The 15,746-nt window shown below is 32.5% G+C and overlaps 1 protein-coding gene across 1 annotated transcript; it reads left to right on the plus strand.

Annotated features, from left to right (window-relative positions):
- Positions 1 to 1,525: 1,525 nt before the first annotated feature.
- LOC131849191 (twitchin-like) lies at positions 1,526 to 10,522 on the plus strand. The gene is made up of 12 exons (XM_059199196.1): positions 1,526 to 2,049; positions 2,127 to 3,059; positions 3,181 to 3,359; positions 3,861 to 4,124; positions 5,113 to 5,192; positions 5,697 to 5,828; positions 6,043 to 6,236; positions 6,784 to 6,947; positions 7,542 to 7,681; positions 8,175 to 8,513; positions 8,623 to 8,914; positions 9,366 to 10,522. The coding sequence occupies exons 1-12, from the start codon at positions 2,010 to 2,012 to the stop codon at positions 9,465 to 9,467; spliced, it is 2,859 nt and encodes a 952-aa protein (XP_059055179.1). The 5' UTR covers positions 1,526 to 2,009; the 3' UTR covers positions 9,468 to 10,522.
- The last annotated feature ends 5,224 nt before the right edge of the window (positions 10,523 to 15,746 follow it).

A 15,746-nucleotide genomic window follows, 5' to 3' on the forward strand; every position in this document is an offset into this window, starting at 1 on the left:
GTACATCTTGAATGATGAACCTTCCTCTGTAATCACTCTATCTATTGCTAAAAACTGATTTAAAATCAGTTGCGGAGTTTAAAAGTTCTAAACGAACAGACAGCGGAAGCATTTAATTTTATACTATGTAAAGAAAATATGAATTTACCGCGAAATCATTTTATGTTAGTTAAGCTAAAGGTGGTTGGGTTAACTTAGTTTTAGTTTATCCCATAAATTATCTAAATGTAGTTCGAGTAATGTTTGTCAAAAAGACATACTTTACTGCATTTTTGTAGTACAAATAGCTCGCATGATATTAGTACGCATTTTTCGTCTCATACGCTATCCATTGCGCAGTAGCAGCGCGCTATGGGGCGACCGCAGTTCTCGCCAACACATTCATTGATGCATCACAGCGATCGCTTCCTGTCACAGAGTACTTACTACACATACTCACGTAGTTAATAGTGATTCACCGTCTGTCTCACTTAGTTCCGATGTGAGGTCTTATGACACTATCTTATTGTCAACCATCCAAATTTAGAGCACGCGTTACAAAAGTAATGACAAGTTTTTTTAAGATGTTTCATAGGTATCTAATGGTTCCTAAAATCCCGCGTCAATGCTAATGATAAATATTATATTTTTGCATTCGTCGTGAATTGTATTATGGCGTCTTCGATTGTATCGACTTCCTGCTAATTATATTAAAACAAATAACAATATTACACTTAAATAATTTAACATGAAATATATGCTAGACGAATTTGATATTGTTGTCGGTGCTCAACTATTCTCTTAAAATTATTAAAGGAATAGGGTAGAGCCGGGTACTAGCACTACTAGCACACCTCCCTCTTTACTCTCCACATTAAGTTATGTATTTATGGGTGATATTAGGTGTAGATGTGACTCACCTTCTTATTCTTTCTCCGCGGTTGTGATTACTAAAGCTAGAGATAAGTTTACAAAAATAAATATTTTTTTCAAATAGACGACGTATATTATTAGTTCGGATGTTAGATTGTGACAATAAATTGGAATCGTCGTTTTATTTATAATTATCAGATATAACATGGATTTATTCTTCTGAAAAAGATTCTGATTTAATTAACTCAGACGCAGTCGCTCACAGACGGTTCTTTGCGCTTGAACGGAAATTCGCGCAGATGCCAAAACTACGCTACCTACCTGACCTACCTTTGCCGGAGAAAGCTTATTATATACGCTGTTGTCTGATTTAGAGTGCCCTCGTACTCGTCTCCTTTTTCTTCCGGTGAATCAACAGTCAACTGCATTAGAAAGCCATATCTACGTCAAGACTAAATGGAATTTGTATAATAACTGTGGCTACATATAGTATATACCGGTATACTCCCGTTCTGATACTGTACTATTTTTTATTACAATCGTTAGTCTCTATTTCTTCCAGGAACCAAATAACATCATCATACATACATCAAAAACGTTCGACATTTAAATAGTATATGTTTTACATAATTACATTTACCAGCACAAGATAAATACAGTCCCTGCGCTCATAGTTGTAAAATAGCATAAAGTTTGCAAGGGTTTGCCTCTATAATGACATATTATGTCTATTAATTAAAGTAGGGTGTGTTTATAAGGTTGTTATGTTGCGCATGATTTTGGACCTATCGGCCTCTAGTTTTCACCTTGCATGACCTTATGTGACGGGTGACTCACGTAGTCCTGTACGGTTATAATCACATACACGCATACATCGATATTATATACCTAATTGGCGCTAGACAGATACATTTAGACCGTCGTTTCTTAACCTTCTTATAGTAAATTGTTTACAAGTTACTACTCGTAATCGTATATTCAATGGTATGTTACCTATATTATTTTCAGCTAATAGTCAGTTAAACCCTAATAAAAAGCGCTTAAATTATACTTATATTGTTCCAGATTTTACTTTCGAAATTACACAACTAAGCAGTCTAAAATACATCTAGTAGCTATAAGTCACCTAAAAAAATATCGTAAACAAGATATTAAAAATGGCAACTAATAAATATTTAAGTGATCTTATAGACAAACGTGAGTACATTGTCACAAATTAAATTATTTCTATTGAAAATCTCAACACCATTTATAAATTCTTTTGTTTTTTTTAGTGGGATATTCATATGATGAGCTACTAGAAATTGATGATACTTTGGAAGATACTATTGTAAATGAAGGAGCTGCAGCGGTGTTTGAATGTCAAATAAAAAATAAGCCAGATAGCTCTAGTATTTGGTATAAGGACGGTAAAGAAATACATCCATCTAATAGGATTATGATAATAAACAACAGAAAATGGCGACGATTGGAAATAGATGCAGTTACTGCGAAAGATCACGGCATTTACACTATAGTATTTAATGACAAATATGGCATGTATTATTCGAGTGCCAAATTAATCGTCAATGCACGAAATACCAAAACCATTCATACATGTCCGTGCCCGAGATGGGCCCTTGCTGTATCAAAATGTTTAAAAAGTATTGCTGTAACATTAGGAGAGAGAATAGATCTAGAAGTAGAGTTTAACTCTGAGGCTTTAACAGACTATCTTTGGTTTAAAAACGATATTCCTATAGTAGAAAATGACCGCATTATGATATTAAAGGACACAACATCGTCGGTTCTCACTATCCATTGTGGAAAATTATCTGATACTGGAATATACACTGTAGTTACAAAAACAAAATATGGTTTTGCATCAAATACCGCAGATGTACATGTGCTTGAAGAGAATATGCACAATTTAAATAATAATTTATTTATAGAGGAATCTCCACCTGATGAAGTAGCAGTTAATGAAGATGATGAAGTTATGCTTGTATTTAAAATTGCACATAGCGTAAATATAGCTGTGAAATGGTTAAAAAATGATCTTCCTATTACTCAAAATAAACGACTGTTACCTGAATATTATTATGGAGGCTATGTATGTTTACGAATATTAGATACTCAAAGAGGAGAGAGCTCGATTTATGCTTTAGCTATAGAAAACGAAATAACAGGAAAGTCAGATATTTCGTCTTGTGTGTTAACTATAAATAGTAAGTTCAATATTAGCACGCTTAAGGTTATTTATATTATAATGACTATCAACTACAACAAAGATAACATTATTGTACAATATTTAATTTCTATGTATTTTTTTTACTTTTCACATTTCAGATACCCCTATGAAAAATCCGCCTTTAGTCGTCTTGAAGAAACCATTAGTATCTGTAATTACTTGTAATGGTTCTGCAATATCTTTTCATTGTAGTTTTGAGTTAGATGATTCAGGTTATTATTATGTTTGTTGGTACGTCGGTCATTTTAGAGTGGAACGCAGCAATACAAGATTTAATGTAAGTATTGTATATTTATTGAATTGAAGCGAATTAGTATAGTTTTAGGACTACTTACTTCCGCTGTTTGCCGGAGTTGGCCTTTACAGCTTCACCGGACGATAGGGGGCGAGTGCAGATGGCACTCCAAACCACGGAAGGACTTTAGTAACCAACGGCTGATGGCCGCCTCCTTCTTGAAGGATACGACTTTAGTCTGGGGGCACATTATTATTCTCTTTTTTATGTGGACTAAGCGGTGTTGGTAGAATTTTGTGTTGTTCATTTATATTTAACGTTTTAACAAGTGTGACAAAGTTGTCATAGTGATAACTCCAAACAATTTGCATTTACCTATAAGTGTTATTGTCATAAATTACAAAATTTAATTTTAAATTTAAATTTACATATAATGCACTACTTGGAAATTTTTAATTAATTGTAATATATATAACAACGAAAATATCATATGTAATCATATATTATTTTTCGAAATTGTGAATTAATTCTGTTAATGTTCAGGTTGTCAGCAAAGATGGAGAGTTTTTACTCTATATTAAAAATGTGGAGCCAGGAATGAACGGAGAAGTAATCTGCGAATTACGCCGGGCCCTCCCAAACCAAAAGTCCGTGCGCATAAACAGAACCTTCGCAAATCTAACTATTGTACCTGCTATCGTCTTAGAAACGAAAATGTTCAGTTCCATATCAACACTTAAATCTAAGATACGTTATGTTTCAACCAAAGACAATTTTACAAATGGTGATTACAGAGAGTATAACGAAGTAAGTTATTTTTTATTGGTGTTTAAAGTTTTAATAGACACACTTCAGAGTATTTTTGTACTATCTGTCCTACATATAATTTTTACCTATTTAATTTTAATATTAATACGTGAAGCAAAAACTTTGTACCTTTTCACGAAAATTGCGCTCCCGGAATATGGTCTATATATGAGTCTTCTTACACTTTTAGTTTATATCGAGGAGTGCAGAATAATAATATAATGAATAATATTTTATTAATATATTGAATAAAAATACATTATTAAATAAATAAAAAAAACATTATAGACACCACCGTGTATTTGACACAGATACGAATAAAAGTATAGCTTTAACAATAAAACTTTGATAATATTCAAACTTATAATTTACATTAATTGTGCTCTAATTTTGACCAATGTTCGACCACTAGTATTTTATTAGGTATATATGTAGAAAAGGTTTATGATTTAGGTTGGAATTAGGAAGATTATTTATATATTTCTGTATATAATACATAGCATACCTTTTTTTAAATGTGCATATTTGCGATTTTTTTTATTACATTGTATGTAATTTCTACTTGCTTGAATTTTATAATTATTTTGTAGTAGCACAGCGATTTATTAAATCTGCCTTTTACTAGCTAGTAGGTACTTTTTATATTATAATGGCCCGAGATAAATATTAGAAATGATGATTGATTTTATTGATATTGTACTATGAGATAATGGCGTTACTTCATTAATTGAATCGAAATAGGACTGATTTATCTGCTGGATATTTAACCTTTACCATGGTGAAAATATGTTTTAATGCACATTTTTGAATTATATTGTTTAGGCAGTCAACCGCAGGTAGGTAATGTTTGTTGTTCTGAATTAAGCCAGTGCTTTATTAGCAGTGCGTTATAATTATAAGCTGGCAATTGATTTACAACAATGAACGCGAATGTTACAAGTTAGAGTAATTTTACGTACCTAATATTTATTAATTGTTATCTATGCAGATGGTAAAGGACCGAAACGGCAACGGGCACTTTGGGACTTTCTTAGATAACCAAGTAGCATTGGAAATCACTTACTGCAGGTAAAATATATCTACACATTCTGTTTTTTTTATTAGATTGAATAAATATTATTAAGAATAAATACTTTATATAATGTAGACTATAAATTTGATTTAATACCATGAGACTTGGATCAAAACATGGAGTTTCAATTTATATTCCTGATTCTGAATTACTAACTACTATGACTAAGATTTTCAGGTAAGAGTGATGTATCTAGGTTGTAAATGTTCAAGTGCTAGTATATCATCTTACCGTCTATACACGTACCTACCTCCTATTGATTGTAAACCCGTGCCTTTTAATTAATGTGAACAATCCAGAGTCGGATTGTTCATATTAATTAAAAAACACGGTTAAACTAAACTACTTAAGTTCTTTCTTCGGTTGATTTCTTCGAATACTGTAAAGTTGGGCGCCTTATCATATTTTATTCCATTCAAGTATTTAAACGACGAAATAATGCGTGTCTCGCTGTGATGTAAGATAAGAGTCTAAAAAATATATTTTTACTTGTATTTCAGGTTAGAAGAACACGGTTTTCATTACTTCGATGTGTGTGCCGACGACTTTATGTCTTCAGTTCCAGTAGAATTATATGAAGAAGATTTAAAAGAGACATCTGGGCAGCATAGGAACGTCGTTGTTATAGAGTGGTAAGTAGGTATTTCTTTGTAAGCATTAGTTACAGAAGAGATCAAACATAGTTTGCAGTTTTATTATGTATTTACGCATTTATATCAGATGTTTAGTACAAATAGTACAAACAGCTTCGTTTTCTAACTAGATGCCGCTGTATAAATTGTCCTAGTTTAAATGTATGTATGTCATGTATGTTTGTTCATTGTATATTTTTTAATAATCTTACAGGAAAGATTTCGCTTACCCGAGTATGTGGTACGCCATTGATCTTCGCCAGAAAAACGGTGATTATACTGAGCTGGGTGTCAGTAGCAGCCCAAAGTTTGAAATAAAAAATCCGCCCATAGAGAAGATGATGGAATTTCGAATAAGAACAGTTGCTGATCCGATGAACGAGACAAGTGAATGCAGTATTTGCATATGTATGTTGACTTGTGAATTTGTATTTTTATATCAGAAACATGTGTGGCGAATCTACGGACAGCGCGTGGCAAATTATTGCCACCGCTATTAAGCGGTAACAATCTACCCGCTAAACATGTAAAGACTTGGAATAAATACTAAGACTCGCAATCGTTAGCACTAAAATGCATGCGTGTTGTGAGCAACTAGAATATTAAAAGAATTTAAAGTAATAAAAGCTTAGCACACCGCCTTACCTTCCGATGATCGCAGGTTCGATACCTTGCACGGTGCAGTAATTTGTATTCATGAATATGTGTTTTTATCGGTCTGGATGTTTTCTATGTATATTGTGTATGTATTTACAAAAAACATATCAGTTGTCTAGCACCCATAATACAAGCTCTGCTTACTGTGTTAGTTGACCAGTCTTATTTATTAATATTGTCTATTTCAGTAGTTACTTTTACAATATTTTATTTATACTAACAAAATAAAGTGCTAAATAATATTAGAAGTGAGTTCGTGTTATTTTTTACTAATTAAATGCCAATTAATTAATTCTAGCTCCATTACCAGTGGATGAGACACCTGTAACAAAATCTTGTAACGTCAAAGAAATGGAGGAATTCGAATCGTTTTACACTAAAACCGATCACCTTATAGGCTCTGGTGGTTTTGGTAGCGTCAGTCTGGTAAAAGATAAACGGGGAGCCTATTATGCTGCAAAGGTAATTATTTTTCCATTATAAAATATTTATAAAAACATTCGCAAACCATGCATTATTTTAGAAGAAATTTGACTACTATAAAAAAACATAATAAATAACCTTTTTTATAAGTTCATAAAAACATATATATCCTTTAACATAGATATATGTATTGCGAACTTTTTAGAGAGAACTATCATACATACCTTTGGCCTAAATTTAACCCTTTACCCAGCGCACGCTGCGTAAGCATGCAACATGATTATTTTTTTGCCATATCTTTCATTGCTGTGTACTCGGGTATAATATAACTTTCTAACATTGAAAGAATTTTCAAAATCGGATCAGTAGAACCGGAGCTTACCTCGAACTGACATGCATATAAAATTTATCTCTTTATAATATTAGTACAGATAGCCCAATGTACTTATCTATATTTTCTTTTTTTTATTTTACTATACCTTGTATATGTGTTATTTTATGTAAATAAAGATACATTTTATTTATATGTTTATTGTTTGGCGAATAATAATAACATCGTTCTATCTCTGAATTAAATTGAAATATTACTCTTAAATTGAAGTTTTCTATAAAAATAATATAATATTATTAAAGGTACAGAAAACTAAGACGCAGATGAGAAGAGAAACAGCATTCAAAGAATATGAGATCATGAGAGTATTAAAGCATCCCAAGATCGTGGAGTTGATCGATGCTTTTGTTGCGAAGGACTCCTTAATTTTAGTAATGAATTAGTAAGTATGTCCATCCTTTGCATTACATTGGAATAGTATTTATTGACAAACTACAAATATTTGATTGATTGAGTGAACTACATGGAGTAGCAACTAACTATATAATAAAACATTTATCGTAATTTAAATTGAGCTCCCGTTTCTTATAAAAATAACTATGATGCGGCCCGCTATGCGGAAAAAATTTTTTTGGCCCTTTATTTGTAAAACGTTGAAGACCGCTGGTGTAGGATATTTGTCATCACTACATTAGTAAACATCACTATACATAGTATAGAACTGTAGTAGAGTCGCTATTTCTTCATGCGATTTTTCCCATGAGATCAACAGAGTGATGTTGAAAAAGTTTAAGGTTGTGGTTATAATAACTGTAGGTAGCCGCTAAAAGGTGTCTACTTTTTAAGGTTTTCAAGCCTGGGGGTGTCGCTAGTATTATACACAGCATAAGAGAACATAACATGATAATTTTACTTTACCCTGATATTCTTTCCAGTTGTTGGGGCGGGGAACTCTTCGACAGAATAGTTCAAGAAGATAATATTAAAGAAGTGGATGTGGTACTCTACGTACGTCAGATCTGCGAGGCTCTATATTATTTACATTCCCATAAAATCGCTCATTTAGATCTAAAACCCGAAAATATAATATGCCTAAGTCCCAACTCCAGACAGGTGAAAATAATAGACTTTGGACTTGCAAGAATGTTGGATAATGGCAACAATGTGAAGGTTATTTACGGAACCAAGGATTATATTGCCCCCGAGATTCTTAATTATGAGAAGATGACAACTGCGTGTGACATGTGGACCTTGGGAGTCGTAACATACATGTTGTAAGTACAGTTTAATTACTACGATATTAGAACACAGAAAAGAACTATAAATAATAACCTCTATATCACGGGGGTGGAAATATTTCATAACTAATACAAATCCAATTAGACTTTCAGGAGTGATGCCGTTTGCCGGAAACACGTGGCTAGAGACGAGTGCCAATATCACTATGGCCAATTATAATTATAACGATACAGCGTTTACCGAAATATCGGACTTAGCAAAGGATTTCGTAGATAGTCTGATAATATTAGTCGCAGAGAAGCGCATGTCCGCCGCCGACGCTCTGAACCATCAATGGATTGTGGAGGGCCCGCCAAAAGGAGCTAGTGCTGGTCACATGATGCGCACTAGAAAGAACATGAAGTCTTATCTTGCAAACTACAGGGCTAGATGGCAGGTATGTACTTAGATATCGAGTATCATGAGAGAAAATACCGATTAACCATAAACATATAAAATACCGCGACGACTGTCTATGCCAGAACACAATATTCGATCTGCCTTCGCTGGCGGGTATATTTGATCCAACGAGCCTACCGCTAGCTTTCAAATTGTTTTTATTATCTGTGTTTAAATTAAATTAAATACCTCGCTCTCGGGTTCGAAATTAGGACGGCCTGAGTTGCAGTTCATACCCCTAGCAGTACCCTCACATTGAAGTCGTATCCGTTATGTTGGAGTTGGCTTTCATACACTCCGTAAGTCCTTGCGTGGGTTTGGAGTGCCATATGTATTGGCCTCCTTTCTTCAGTGAAGATGTAAGGGCAAGCAGCGCCCAAGAGCATTAGAATACAATTACTTAAGCGGCGACCTATCAACTTATTCAATTTGTATTTTCTTTTGTTTAGAGAGCTGGTAATGTGATGATAGCTGCACATCGACTCCGGACTCAAGCTAGCAACAGGAGCAGCGTGGAAGTATCGTCTCATGTCACCGAGCCTGATATTTAATCTGTGGACATACATGTATTTTAAAAATTGAAATGAATTTATTTTCGGCCTTGATGAAACTAAAGGAAATCGGAAAAAATATCCCTAACTAGCAAAAACATATTCATCCAAGTTTCCTTTTTGTGGCGTTAATGATTACTAGATTTTTTTATGGCACGGGGACAAACAAGTATGCGGCTCACCTGATGGTAAGTGATTACCTCCGCCCATGAGCACCCGCAACACCAAGGGAATTGCAAGTACGTTGTCGGCCTTTTAAAAAGGAATAAGCTCTTTTCTTGAAGGTTTCAATATTGTATCGATTCGGAAATATCATTGCTGGAAGGTGATTCCACATGGTGGTTGTGCGTGGCAAAATGTTTTTAAAAAACCGCATTGTGGAGGACCGTCATTCAGATGATCAGGATGATATTTTAAAGATAACGTTAGATACAAGTAGGAAATTGAGTTAATATAAATAATTGTATATATATGTTGAATTGTAAAAATATCCCAACCAGCAAAAATATATTTACCCAAGTTTCCTTTTGTTAGAATATATATTATAATAAACATATTAATAATGAATATATTTTATGTTTTATATAATATAACTTAAATACATCATTAATAGAAAAAGATAGTAAGTATATTTGCATACATATATTATAAAACAATTGTACATATTTTGGTTTAATAGGAAGAAATCAATCCACAAATTGGGGTCTTGGGGTTCCCAAGTCCTTTTGTATTAGAGAAGGAGGTATTAGAATGTCTAATGTAAGCTATTAATATATTCTTATCGTCCTTGATATCTTTGTACATATTGTTATATCATAATTAATAGGTATACAGTAATAGTTAACGACAAGTAACTATTCTGTAAACTTTTAATTTTATTTTGTGTGATGTATTTATTGCTATTTAGTTTTGTACACAATTTTAAGATATATCTGGTTGGGTAGATTCAAGTAAGATTGAGAATATTATCTCATACCAAACGAAAGGTTGTCTTGTGAGCTATAACTAATAACTACCTCGAATCTGTTGCATGCTTTGTATTTCAATAAAATAATAATGAAAGTGTTATGATTCTTTTAATTCAAACAAAAAAGTCCTTAAGTGGAGGATGGTGTGGATGACACTCGACTCTTTTTATGGTAAATATCTTAGATTAGGTAAGTGTCAGCTAAAAAATTTAGGAAAAATAAATCTTTTTAGTTCTCTGTCATCAATATTTGTAATTCATTTCTTTAATCGCCTATGTCGATATCTATACAAATACATAGAATTGAAGTGTCTGTTTGTAATTTCAAATTAACAGCTTTTCACTAATTGCACATGTAAAAAAATTATAAACTTTTGTCTGTCTGGCTGTTTGCTTGATTTATTATATTTGTGATTATGATCCTAAATATAACATATGATATTTAGTACACTGACACTATAATTATATACATGATCTAAAAAATAAAACAAATATTATAATTATTGTTTGATTTTAATAAAATCTGCAAATTACACATATCCAAAAGTTTGGTTATAAATGAAAATAATCTCTAATGTCATTAAAAATCAGTTCTCAGATTGTTAAATTTAAACATCCGTTTCAATGACATAGTTATAATACAAACAGTACAGTAAACTGGAATACAATATGACAACAGATAGGATAGATACAATTTCTGTAACTCGGACCTATGCAACGGAATATCCGAATATGAACCTGTAATATACATATCTAAAGACGAATATATTTATTATATCATGCGTACCTATGTCACATGGACACATGTTGCCTTTATTGGGGAATACACCAAACAAATATTTATTGTCAGTGGTTTAAACTATACTAAATAAATATAAATCTGGCAAGATGTAAATAAGCCTTACAATAGGAGAAATTATTTCGTTTACACAATGAAATGTTTTAATTGCTTTCTAATCCAAACATTAGGTAGCTCTAGAAAAAAAACAAAATGCAACTTACTGGTATTGTAATAAGGACTGAATTTGAATCACCAATAAAATATCCTAAACATTTTTAGAGCGTAAAATATTCATATAACCTATATATGATAATGTATGTGCATCATGCGCGATAATATACAAAAACAAACCGTAATACATTGATATACGTACACTAACAAACTACTTCAATTGATATAAACCTTAATTAAACCGAAACTAAGCCTTCTTTCAATAACTGAAGCTACAGCAAGTTAGTTCAGATATTGTAGTAAATGTAAAAAACTTAAAAACAAACAATAGAGTTGCTCATTATTACTTTTTTACATACGGGATAACAATACTTCGTTTACTGGGATTGCAAGTGTTAACAAATTCACTATCTTAACGAAAAATCTAGATACGAAAAATATCTATTAGTGTAGGAGGGCATTACTGAGTACTGTTATTTAAATTTAACTCGAGTCCAAATCACCTAATACAATAGAGAGGTTTGCTTAGACTCACCTGCAAATTGCAAATTTATCTTTAATTAAATATGTCGTTGTTGCCGAATTGCAAGACTTGAATTGAATATAATTAATAGTAACAATATTATTATTTTCTTAAACCTTTTAAGTCCAATTCAAATAAAAATAACAAAACTTGCTAAATTCAGTAACCAGACATACTTTATCGTATTTAGAAATACGATAGTTTAAATTACAGCTAATGTTAGGAAGTTTATTAAAATACTGTATGCCAGCTTTTTAAACTTATTATGAGGCACTGATCCCCGGCGACGAAATCAAAAATAATTTTACGTCTCATTCAGTCTGCCTCATGTTCAAATGCTGGTGTACATAATTCTAATTATAATATACATATAATTTAAAAACATATGGTACCAAACAAAAGAAATCTAACGACACAGCCAACACTGGCCCATACTTATTTATAACATACAGATAAAACAGATATTGCTATGCTAGTTATACATTTCCTAAACATTATTTCTATTACTCAATAAAAAAAATAACATACTAAGTTATAAAGCTATATCGGAATTCTAATTTCTTATTACTGATTTTATACATGTGTATGTCGCCATCTATTGAGTTGTAACAAAATTAATCTCGACACCTAGAGTAATTCATATTCACAATAATTATTGTAGTGTAGCAAAAGTTACCAAAATATGAGTGAGTAATTACTCCGATCGGTGCCCTCAGACTAAAATCGCATCCGTCAGGCGGGAGTTGCCCTTCAACCGCTCCATAAGTCATTCGATGGCTATGAAGTGCCATCTGCACTCTGAAGCGGCGCTGCTCTCAAGCTGTGAAGGCCAGCTGCGGTCTTTACAGCTTCAACAGCATTATAGTAGTCCGAAAAAAAAGAGTAATTACTGCAATTATATGACAGGTATTATAAATGAAGTTGATACTTCGATAACGGAAAGAGGACGCCGTTGTCTATACACATGAACAGTGGCATGGACATATAAAATACGCTGAAACTTCCACGTTTGTTTCAGTAATCGCCCTGGCCTGTGTTATTACCATGTAACAACGAGCGTTCACAACTTAGACGAATAAGACAGGTGGAAGGTGTGTTATAAATACCTACTGTTGAATACTTTCATTACCATATTTTCAAATTTTCGTTTAATTTTACCAGCGCATTGCAACACAGGCGATATCAAAATTGTATTATCAATTACAATCAATCTTGGGAGCATCTCACAAACTCATATTCATATGAGTGGAAATGAAATTACAGCATTCTTTAAAGCAAACAAAGAGTTTTTACTAGAAACTCAGACATAGGACCTCCGTAACTTTTGCTTGTAATAACAACTCTCAAAATATACATATGTTACCAAAAACTAATCATAAGCCTTCGTATACTCAACTATTATAGTATTTATTACATAAAAAGGTTTCCCCAATAAAGGTATTGATAGAAAAATATTAGCAATCCAATTAACTAAATTTAAACACTAACGTATATACTAAGACTTACCTCATACACGCTTAGTACACATTTATTTACAAGTAAATAATATCTAATAGGTAAACATGGAATACAAATCGTGTCATATTGCGCCTACAAGGAACTACTACTAGAGGTGTACTTCGGGACCAACCCATTTTGATCTATAACCATTAGGTATTGATTTGCCGTAAAGAGAAATGTTATACTTGTGAAACATACGTCAAGAGATGGCTTATTTTAACACCTTCAATTACCAAATACTTATTAAAACCGTTACTTTCTTTAATTCGGATCAATTTTTAAGTATAAAATTTGGAGGATGATATATATATTAATTAAAAGTAGTAGTGGGAAGGTTTATAACGTCATATAGAACAACATTGTATAAAATGCAATATATATGCAAAATTGGTATATATCACCTAGCGCCATCTATTGACGTATCTCAGAAACACATCTGCTACAAAACCTACAGGTAGCTACTTAATTAGTTATTGAATAACAATAAAGTGAATTCTACCATATTATACCAAAGATTATCAACAGTTGATAATATATACTTAAGAAACGCTACATTTTTCGACATACATATGCCGAGTATAAATACAATGGCAAATGGGGACGATGAGCCGTTTATAACATAAAAGTTAATCCAGATAAGCAAGTAAATAAACCAACATATAAAATTTAAATATACTACATATTAAATAGTAACAATATGACACATTATAATCCATTTAAAATAAGAATAAAAAAAACTATAATCGGTGTTCTTCGTTTTATGACAATCAGAACTAAAGATTAAATAAAAAATACTAGACGGTCAAGAAAAAAAGGATTAGGCTGTAAACATGCAGGTGCCATCAGACCTACATATATTATTCGGATATAATATATAGTTGTATAACTAATTTTTGCTTTCCATTAAGAAAGCAAACAAAACAAATAGTAAATGAAAACACATGACGATAACATTCAGTATTATCATAGAGAATCAAATGGTAATACGGTAAATTAACGGACTTGCCGTAATGATTTAATGTTAATAATAAAGTTCATAAGTGCGAACACGAAAGTACATAATTAAATACGCGGCTCACTAACAATATTCACTAAATACTAGGGGTTGTATGCTGTTTACCAATATCTGCGTCCATGAGTCTAGAATTCATCTGATTTTGTTAATTATAGAGAGAGAGCGCTGTTAAGTACACTCATATTCATGAGACAGCGCGCTGTTTCCTTTTTTCCTCACTCTGTTCATTTCCGTGTTTACGTTTGCTACTGTCATAATACGGCGCAGCTCCAACCGGCCTATCGTTGGACAAAGCGGAATAACTACGGCATATTTTCGTGCAAAATCATTACATTTAAATCTTATTAGGATTCTATATCACGGTGTCGGAGGTTCATACGATGTCTATAAATTCATATCAAAGTCTATACTGTACAAGGAACTTTTAGCATCTTTATATTTATACTACATTTTAGCCTTTTTAAAAATAATAAACAAGTAAATTATTTGCGATATTTATAACCACCTAAACATTACCAACCAACAGTTATGTCCTAAGCATCGGCGAGAATGAAAAGCTGATTGAATATTATTTATGGCTGCCGTTCACAAGCAGTTCATTGTTTCAGAATCGTAAAAAAACAAGTGTAAAGATCATCGAAAAATTTGACACAGCGCCTGCAATAGGACGGAAGCTAGACGTCGGACTATCGAGGGTTGGCGGGGTACGGCGGTAGGGACTACTAGCCAAATTACTATACGCTGACGAAATCCTGTCAGTTGGTCCGAGTGTCGACTGTCACCGTAACGTTTATCTCTGATCAGAATTACACGCAATAAAATGTTATTTATGGGACTTCGTTATCATTTATTTGGATTATACAAATTAGAAAAAAAAATTAATAATAGCCGCCAATGTATATATGTAACCAATTAAATTAAAGCAAAAAATAAATTAATGAAAGTGAATCTAATGGTATTAGCGTTAAAATTTACTTCTTATTTGATTGCGCAGGCATTCATTTTTATCAAGAATTAAACGATCGCCCATTAATTACGTGATGCTTTTAGCATCCTTTTTTAAAAACTCATTTATTCATTGTGTGGTACTAAACTAAACTAAACCACCTCTCCTACCAAAATCAAGTATTTTTGGTAAAACCATAAAACTGATATGTAAGCAAAGTCACTAGCAAATGTATATAAATTACACGTGTACTAAAAACAATACACGTGATATTGCACTAAACTTCCCTTTTTGTGATTTTTACAAACCCTCTTTCCCACCTTAAAAGCCTCGCGTCATTAATGGGCGACCTCTCTAGTACTGACAGTCCCAAAAG

This window comes from Achroia grisella, unplaced genomic scaffold (genome assembly GCF_030625045.1).
Source record: "Achroia grisella isolate CSIRO2021 unplaced genomic scaffold, CSIRO_AGI_Agris_v1 utg640, whole genome shotgun sequence".
NCBI lineage: Eukaryota > Metazoa > Arthropoda > Insecta > Lepidoptera > Pyralidae > Achroia > Achroia grisella.